This window comes from Cottoperca gobio, chromosome 10 (assembly GCF_900634415.1).
Source record: "Cottoperca gobio chromosome 10, fCotGob3.1, whole genome shotgun sequence".
In the NCBI taxonomy this organism is placed as follows: domain Eukaryota; kingdom Metazoa; phylum Chordata; class Actinopteri; order Perciformes; family Bovichtidae; genus Cottoperca; species Cottoperca gobio.
This window is the reverse complement of record NC_041364.1, coordinates 16108346-16117704: the sequence shown is the minus strand read 5'-3', so window position 1 is coordinate 16117704 and position 9359 is coordinate 16108346. Positions and strand designations below refer to the sequence as shown.

At 39.5% G+C, this 9359-nt stretch overlaps 1 protein-coding gene across 10 annotated transcripts in view; it reads right to left on the bottom strand.

Annotated features, from left to right (window-relative positions):
• Window positions 1-400: 400 nt before the first annotated feature.
• Window positions 401-9359, bottom strand: part of LOC115014856 (glutamate receptor 3) — a 111238-nt gene continuing 102279 nt past the window's right edge. For 5 of the 10 annotated variants that reach the window (XM_029441950.1, XM_029441954.1, XM_029441949.1 and 2 more), the window contains 4 exons: window positions 8599-8846; window positions 7706-7820; window positions 3039-3286; window positions 401-1371 (listed from right to left, as the gene is read on the bottom strand). In XM_029441950.1, coding sequence (XP_029297810.1) covers window positions 3041-3286; window positions 7706-7820; window positions 8599-8846 — 609 coding nt within the window. In that variant the 3' untranslated portion in view covers window positions 401-1371; window positions 3039-3040. Of the gene's footprint in view, window positions 1372-3038; window positions 3287-4670; window positions 4859-7705; window positions 7821-8598; window positions 8847-9359 lie in introns of those variants that run through there. The other 5 variants (XM_029441951.1, XM_029441953.1, XR_003832949.1 and 2 more) reach the window with 3 other exon arrangements.

The following is a 9359-nucleotide window of genomic DNA, read 5'->3' as shown; positions in this document are numbered from 1 at the left end:
GTGATTAGATAACTATCTTCCTAAATCCTATGGAATCACAGTCTTTTTGAAAGAAAGGAAATGATTACAGCAATATGGAAATGTGCTAAGCTTCAGGGCTCTCCCTGGTATAACCTTGTATAAATCTATTTTCCATTGTATTCATATATTTTTCATTTAAGTGAAATCACCAAACACTGTAATGCTCATTAAAGGAAATCAAATCAAAAGCAAACCACAGCTCATTGTAAAATGTGCAATTGTTAAAGAAAACGGTCAGGTAATCCAAAATACTACAGTTTAGAAGCCATTACTGTTATCCTTTAATTGGATTGCAGTTAATCTACAATTGAATTACCCTTTTTGTTTGGTTTTACTTTCATGTACAGGAGACTTGAATGACTCTAGACTTCAGGGAAAGACTGTGTCGAGCGACGAACCTTAGCGAGTCAGCGCTCCTTTGATATTTTACAAACTGTAGATCACAAACAGATTTGACTTCTTTCCCTTTTTTTTTTTTACTCAAGCATGAATACTTTGCTTTACACACTCTTTGTCATACAAAACACACTCTTGGCAGTATTGGAAGTGCGAATTATGACCTGGTTCTGTAGTGCGTAAAAGCCAAACCAGATCATCTTCTCATCTTCATGAGTCCCATCAAACGTTCAGAAGACAGTGGCAGCAGCACCAGAGTTTAGAGTACAAACAACACACTCGTAATTGTTTTGCGCTGAATGGCATTTCGCTCCAGAAGATCAATCTGTCTTTTAAAACAAGTACAAGGTCACTATAAGTGACTTACAGCAGTATAAAAGCTATTGTCTAATAACCAGTGTCTTACAGTGCACTGAATAGATCTAATAAAATTATTTGAACACATATAACCAGTGAAAAACTGGCAGCAGAAGGATGAAGAGTAATCTGATCATATTGATTACAAGAAACCAATTAGACACTTGTCATGTAAGATTCGTCATCTTTCTGGCACTTCAAAGTGTGCTTAGGGTTGCAAAGGATGGCTTTAGTTCTCTCATTCATTGTAACATGTCAAATGTCTTATATAGATATATATGCATATAGAGATATATATATATATATATATATCTATATATTTCAGTCACTGCACCATTCTTCTGTTTTGTATGAGTTTCAAGCAAAAAGCAATATCATTGTGAATGAGTTGCATTGATTGGACTCGGAGTTCCATAAGGCACTGAGAGGAGGGAACCGCATCGGCTCTTCCCGTGACCAGTCCAGACGTGTCGTCATTGCAGATTATCGTGCCGTGTCCGTCCTAGAGGATTTGGCTTGGAGCTCAATCCCCGTGATCCTGTCCTTTCATAGATGTTCAGTCACAGTTGTAAGGGACAATGGAAATGTTTCCTAAACCTGTGTTGACATAAGAGGCAAACACACAACGAGTTGAGGTACATCATGATTGGCATAGAAAGACTCACAACTGACTCATGTTGGGTGAAATTATGTGACTGTGAAAAAATCAGCGTGAATATGTTGATTTAAGTTGAAGGACTTCTCATCCAACGGAAACAAGGCTGTTGTTAAAACTCTTTAGCCGTTATAGCGTTATATAATAAGTTATATCTTGTGTTTTTCTCAATGACACCAGATATTTTTGACCAAATAAGAAAACAATTAGATATGAAGTTCAGAAAATTCATCCATAAATATAATTCATTAAAAGAGTTTAACACTGAATTAGAACTTTGTGGGTGTGGCTTGATCAGATTTGATTGACAGCGCTGGCAACATAAGCAAACATCCCGCCAGCTGTCATCAGATTTGGTCTATTCGCTCTTTATTTCCCTGCCCACTTGAGAAGAGCACAGACAAATGGCACAAATACAGAAGTCTCTCATGTAAATAATCTAAATATGTTCTCATGCCTTCTAAATTGAGTTGCTCTGCTGTACAGCTGGATTTCTGTAAACAGACATGTCGCACTCACGAGGAACACACACGTGATCAATCCAATCAAATGCAAAACTAACATATTTATTAAACAGTGTACTTATCAGGGTCCCATTTGTTTAGTTCAATGTTGTAGAACTGCTGTATAGAGGAGTTTTTGTTCCCAATTATCTCGAGTGGTATTAAAGTGCAAGTGAGCTTTTATTGGAACCGTTTCCATGGAAGAAATAGTCCCCATTAAACTGTTCACAGTCTGTGGAATACACAGAGTAACAGAAAACAAAAAAACAAATGCTGCTTTTGAACTTTTTAAAGCTGCACTAATCAATCTTTTTTAACAGGGGGTGAATATGTATGTAACTATATATAACTATATATAATATGACAGGGGTCAATCATTATGTCAAACTGAAATATCCCCTCAGCACTACGGATCAGTTTAGCCTCTTTAATTGATTCAGTCTTACCACGCTCATCAACTTTTTCAGATTCAGCAGGCAGCTGTTTTCAAGCTCTAAAAACAACTGTACCAAGCAATGGGCCTTAAATGTTAGTTTTTGAATGCTGTTAACACCACAAATTGAATTCCTTTAACCTGTATTGTGTTGAGATGGAGGTTGAAATCTCAAAACGTGTGCAAGTAAAAGCAAAAACATCTGTATGGCTACCATTAGCGGTAACTGAGAACATGTGTTAGTTCTTTTTGTAATTTAGGAGGACTGACCCTTTAAAAATCAGATTACAATCACAGAATAAAACACTATTTTAACAGGCTAAATTCTAACACAATGCAACATCGCTCTGTACAGCAGTTCGGTAATACTGCACAACACAAGAGGTTGTGTATCTGGCAACTTGCTACAGTCGGGTGTTGTCGCCTTCGTGTAGCCTGAGGCACTATCCACGCAGCTATACGTTACGAGGTATAAACAATATCTCAGAGTTTTGTATTTAAGTGGGCATGTGTGTTCAGTTGTGCCCAACATGACAACCATAAACAATTTCACAAGCAGCAGCAGCAACACAAACAAATGAATTATTCACCCTCACTGATATGACAGGAAGCTAAATGATTCATCTCCCACAGTGCTCGGGGACCGTGCGGACAGTTAGCGGAGGCGACGTACCTCTAGATCTTAACGCTCTCGGTTCCGTATACGTTGTAGCCTTCTCTGTATGTGGCAAAGTTCTGGGTGTTGGTCGGGGGAGCCGGCTTAAAATTCTGGGCATTCTTGGCCAATTTCAGCCGTTTGGTTTCTTGCCGTGATTTATAACAGAACTCTATCAGAGCCACCATCATGGCCAGCCCCAGCCCTCCAACCAGAATATAGAAGACACCAGCCACATTGCTTAGGCTGAGAGCACTTGTCTTGTCCTGGGGGAAAGTGAATAACATAGTTAAGAGTTTTGCAGTGGAGCACAGGCAGCAGAACAAAAATACAGCCTGTATCCTTCAAACTGAGCCTCACGTAGCCTTGACTTAAACTGCTCTAGTACATCATCATACTCTATTTTACTGCGGCTACATATGGCAGATTATGGACACTAACAGCTACAAGCAACCAACAAATTGAAGATGTAATGAGGTGCTAAGGCTAGAATTTTCAATTGAACTGATTTTCCAATGGCTGTCACAAAGTTGTAAGTAACTTCGACTGCCATAGTCAAATCATTCTCCACTTAGGAGAAAGAAGCCAACACTTAATGCTCTATCTGCTGGTGAATGTAGAGCTTTCCCTTCCCTACACTACGTGCATGTACAATGGCTTCTGCTCTTGACCATGTAAGGAAGCTGGTCAGTATCGCATAGGTCGACAGCTCTGAAAATCCCTATCTTTATTTGAATTCTCTTGGCGACATGTACGTATAACTCTCATGGCAACATTGTCATACAGTACAGTCAAATTCATAATAGATGAATGATAGCTCTATTAAAGTAAATAAATAAATAAAACACTAAAGATCAAACCATTTTGCTGCTGCTTACCTACCAAACATATTCATAAAGAATTTGTTCATTAGAGTTTTACTATTTGCAGTTTAACCCTGTGAGTGTGGAGGTATCGTGAAGCTATCTAACAACCCTAACCTATGATCTGAGGCTTTGACTGTATCTCAGAGGGTTAAATGAGGGTTTATTACATTCCCCAACTTCTTGTAATGTGCAAGCAGAGCCTCTAAACTCAACTCTGAGCAGCAACAAGATTTAGAGGACACCCTACGGTGCTCTCGGCGCTTAGAGAAGTTGAAATTCAGTAAGTCATCACAATAAGAGGCTTTGCTTGTTCGTCACACCACAGGAGACCAAAGAATCTAATAGACGCATCTCGATGCAAACGAGTAACAACACAAATAAATCAAATTTTCATTAACAGTTTGGTAAATAGGAACAGCAGCATAATGGTCAAAGTATCATGAATGTCAAGAGTGAAAATGAGCAAAAATAGCATATATCAACAACTATTAACTGCTGTGATTCAATTGAAATAGTGTATCTAAAAAGGCACTTTCCCCACGTTATCATTACAGCTTTCACAAAAAAAGAGTTTCTACATTTTATATTGCATCAAAAGATTTCTCATTTTTATAGCAATAAAAGAAAAAGAAATGAATTAGGAGAAGCAGTGCCTTGTGTTAAAGCCACAGATGAACTGTGTTACAGTTTGTGGCAGAAAAACTGAAATATAAAAAAAAAAAAAAAAAAAAGGAAAAAATTATGTGTAGCAAATAAACTAAATGTACACTATAGATGTCAGAGAAGTCTTGTCTTGCATATGAACAGTACGTCAAAATGCAATTTGGAATCAGTACAAAAGACCTGCAGCGACTGACCTTACTTCCAGAGTCCTTGGTTCCACATTCACCCTTATCGTACCACCATTTGTTTTTCAGCTTGTCTAAGATGCCTTGTTCACTGAGTTTCAATACTGCAAGGTTTACAGGAGTTCTTCACGTGGGAAATAACATAAATAACATTATATTATGTTATTTTATGTTATTCAACTTTTAAACTACTACATACTTTACAAAGCGATAAAGTAGGGCTCCTGGCTATGTCAACATCACAGAGAGCAGGCATTCTACCTATTACCTTTATAACCCCTATGCTAAAGCCAGGACCTACCCATATCGCTTTGAGTAATCGGCAGACGCTGTTAGCAGGGCGACGAGCAGGTACTGCAAGTACGATCTGCAAGTCTATGAAGGTCAATATCGGGCTACATTGGGTTGGGGGGGGGCGAGTAACCGTTCACAGGGGCTTTCTGAACAGCATTTTACAAGTTCAGTCAAACAGGAGCTTTGTCTTAGCAAACAGAAAAATCGAAGTGACATACGCTACCTTTCCATTTCCACAATATCAGCTAAATCCTACGACGGCTCGTACTCCTGTCACCAGCGTGACAACAATCCATTCTGGAGGTATTACAACCCATTTCATATCCAAGCAGCAATGGCCAAAAGTGAAAGCCTAATTAATTCTTACGTGTTCTATCCTGACACATCGCTAAGAAAAACTTATCTCCCAATTACGCCAGATTAGTGTCAGATGAGTGTGTCTCAACCAAACCGCACAGAGCTGCAGGACTAAGCTCAAAAGTATCAGCGGAATAATTCCTCTCATATTTGCCTGTAGCTGCATAATCTAATGTCTGACACAGCTGTTTCGTGCCGTTTGATATTTATAGGACGTCAAACTACTGTGTATAATCATAAATTATCATAACGTTCTATTGCACTAGATTACTTTAGGGGGGGGGGGAGATAGATAAAGATCACATTTTGTAGTCATAATATAACTGTGGTTCAGGTCAAACCCTCTGTGTAATAGTAAAAAAAAAGAAAAAAAGAAAGCTAAGACAAATAGTGCATTGTGACCTGTACTCCCTTGAGACAATTTCCCCAATGGCGACTTATGCACTCCAATGCACTGAGAGAAGATTACGCCACTATATATCCCTCATAGCCAATCTGGAGAAACGGACTGTGAAGACCAGACCATTGTCTTGGCGGAGAGACATTGATTAACAATGCAATTACCCTGTAACATGCTCTGTGTCTGAAACTCAATCTAGGCTGCACTGTGTTGTGCCTGAGGGCAAAAAAGAGCAGCGTTCACTGTGTGTGTGAACGCAGCTGTGTGCATGATTACGTGCATCTCCTAATGTCTGTTGGAACATGGAGCTGTGAGTGTAACCGGGCCAACCATTTGGAGCAGAGCGCTCCAGGCCGCTTTATTCCACCCAATCGGGCCTTTCCGCTGAGTCCTGGGGAGCCAAAACAAGCCAGGAAACAGACAGTACATACCTGTGCATGATAACGATGACGGCACAAGAGACAGATGCTTTCAAATGGCTCCTGAGCATCAGTAGCACAGGGAGGCCTCCTGAGCTCAGTGACTACAGAACATAGCAATGTTAGCAATGCAAACATTGAAAAAGGTGACGTAAAAAATCCTTTTCAGAAATGAACCACAGGCAATTAGTTAGACATTATTTGATGTATGCCTCATCCAGCCTCTTGTGGTGATGCTCTTTCAGAAATGACCGGCCGCAGCTAAACTGTTCATTGTGCTCTTGGTGAGTCCATGACAAATTATATTAAGAGTGTAATGACACAATCTGCAGTCCACGGGACTTTGCGGCTTGTCTGTAATCTAACCAATTACCTCATCGAGATCATCACATTTGTGCTGACAGCATCATTTGTCACTAAATTGACCTACATTGTAAAGAATATAATGCTATTGCTTTATATGTAATCTAGTGCAAATAGCACAATTCTTCATGGCACATAATCTAAGTAACATTATATTAGCTTGTCATGGTTGAGTGGAGTTCCACACTTTGCACCATTAGCTACCACAATGGGGGGAAAAAATCATTCATCATTTAACCACAGAAGAAGAGGGAGAGATCTGATGGTCAAAAGGGTCACAGCTGGGTTATTAATGAGTTGGGGTAGGAGCAGCATGTAGTGGAATCAAACCACAGAACGTTTATCGGATGACTCATTAAAAAGAAACCAGAGGTCTTTTTGTTTAATTAGAATTCTCACGTTTGCCTGCAATGCTTAGTCCCCTCAAGACGCCGCTGTTCCCCTTGCTTCCCTGTCGACCTCGGCTGAGCAGCCATTTTGAGGTTTTAAGTAGAATTGATCACGTTGGCTTTAAAGCTCATGCCTTCTTGGCCAGTGTTATGGATGTGAAGCAGCCGTGCGGTGAAGTACTGCAAAGCTATGTATTTTGGAGGATTAGCAAACTTCCCCTTCAGGAGGGAAGGGTGGAGGTTTACAGCTTTTTCAATGTCAACTATTCTATCACTGACAAACTGACAAATAACTAAAGGCCTCTTCTGCAATCACAAGTGACTTCATCAACTGCTTTTTACTCAAACTTTCAAAGCTACCTAGACAAAGTCCTAATATCTGCCACTAGGTGATCTGCCCTGCACATGTGTAAGGGTGAATTAATAAAGCTCAACCTTTCACAACTGTAGGGCAGCCACATTCACCTCATAGTCTCCCTTTTTAAGAATTTCCAGTAACTTCAAAGAAAACTCCCATCCTAATTCCTACTCTATGAACATTACAGTCTCAAGAACCACAAATATTATTTTTCGATCGGCTAAGAAAACGCTCCTTAGTTTGATCTGAGCTGATGAGTTAATTTGGTAATCTGCCGTGGGACAGCAGCAGGTTGGTTGGGACAGTTGCTTTGGTTATGGTTGGGTTGTCGTAACAGCCTTGCCGATTACTCTGAACTATGGTACCCGATTGTGGTGACATCGAGGCTGACCTTGGAGTCACCTCCCCCGCTGCCGCACTCTCCCTTGTCGTACCACCATTTGTTTTTCAATTTGTCCAAGAGGCCTTGCTCATTCAGTTTTAAAACTGCCAGGTTAACAGCATTTCTTGAAACGATAAAACATAACTTGTAAGAAAATGCACAGGTCCGTGAGAAATCTAATGCAAAGTAATAATGCATCATAATAATGCATCATAATAATAATAATAATAATAATAATAATAATAATAATAATAGGTAATGGTAGTGAGACTACCAAAGTCAAAGCAGGGGCTTATGCACAGAATCTAATAATCAGAATGGTCTAGGAAAGGACAAATTGTATAAGAATTTAAGGAATATGGAGAGATAAGAAAGGCTCATTATAAGGTAAAGACAGTGTTAAATCTTGGAAAAGGTGGCATGAAGGGTTACGTAGTTTAGAACTGAAGTGTGCGGGATGGGGACACTTGTCATTGAGAAGAAAAAGTAACAACAACAAACATCATGCAATTAACATTCGTCACAAGTGACAGCGCAGCTTTTAAAGGCTAAATTGAAAAACCATTGAACTGTTAAATTAAAAGTGACAACACAACAGTCAGGTAGGACAGCACACGGGACAGAAGGAGGGATCGAAGGAGAGAGAAGAGCAACGGTAAGAGACACAGAAATATGAAATGACTGTTAGCTTTAGCCTTATCATCAGGATTTGAAATTAGCAACTATTATCACACATAAAACACATTTCTTATAATTTAACCTTTGTATCCAAGTACATTGAAAACATACTACCGTTACCTCTGTGTCCATAAAAAAACAAGAAGAGAATGAGAACAGGGGGACATCAGGGTAGGTGGAATACTATAACAACAGGGAGGATATTGTTATATTATTCCACCCACCTTAATGCTGAGCCTTTGGGCGTCGCCACACCGTATCCTTTCGAGTCGAGGTTCCCACCAACTTTCATGGTGTCGCAGGGCTTCCGCTGCTCAATGTACTCGTTCATGGTGGACTCGAGGAGAAAGGCGAACTTGCCCTTTGACTTTCGTACCCGGGCTACGCCATCGGGTGTGGTCTTAACAAACACTGAGGGTTCAGCAGATTTCATGTATGACCACATCTTCTCATACACTGCTATTTTGGATCGCTGTGCAAAGAAGAAAAAGGAGAAGAGAAGAAGTTTAGAAAAAGACAAAAAAATCATATGCATTTAATGGATTTTGTAGGATTTTTGTGCTTAATGATCCCTTCGTTTAAACTGGCATCATGAAGTATTTATAGACATCTTGGAAAAAGTGTGATATCTTTAAATACTTCTCAAAAATATAGCTGGTGGACTTTTACGAGATCACGAAGTACAAAAATTTACAAAATCCATTTCTCTTCATCAGCATAAATGTGTTCTTCAAATAATATGCTGCAGCTTGAGGCTCAAATTCACCGAGTGTGAATGAGGACCATACATCACCTGTACAGTACATAATGCTATGCAAATTGGGTTTTAGTAGAAATACTGGCATTTGTGGACTCGGTTATACAAAAGTATCTTCAATAATTAGGCTTTTGTGTCAGTAAAGTGTGGATAATGATGATTTATATGGAAACTTGCAAAAGTTTTGGACGAGTCTCTTGGTGAATTTGAGCCTTGGTTTATAGCCTT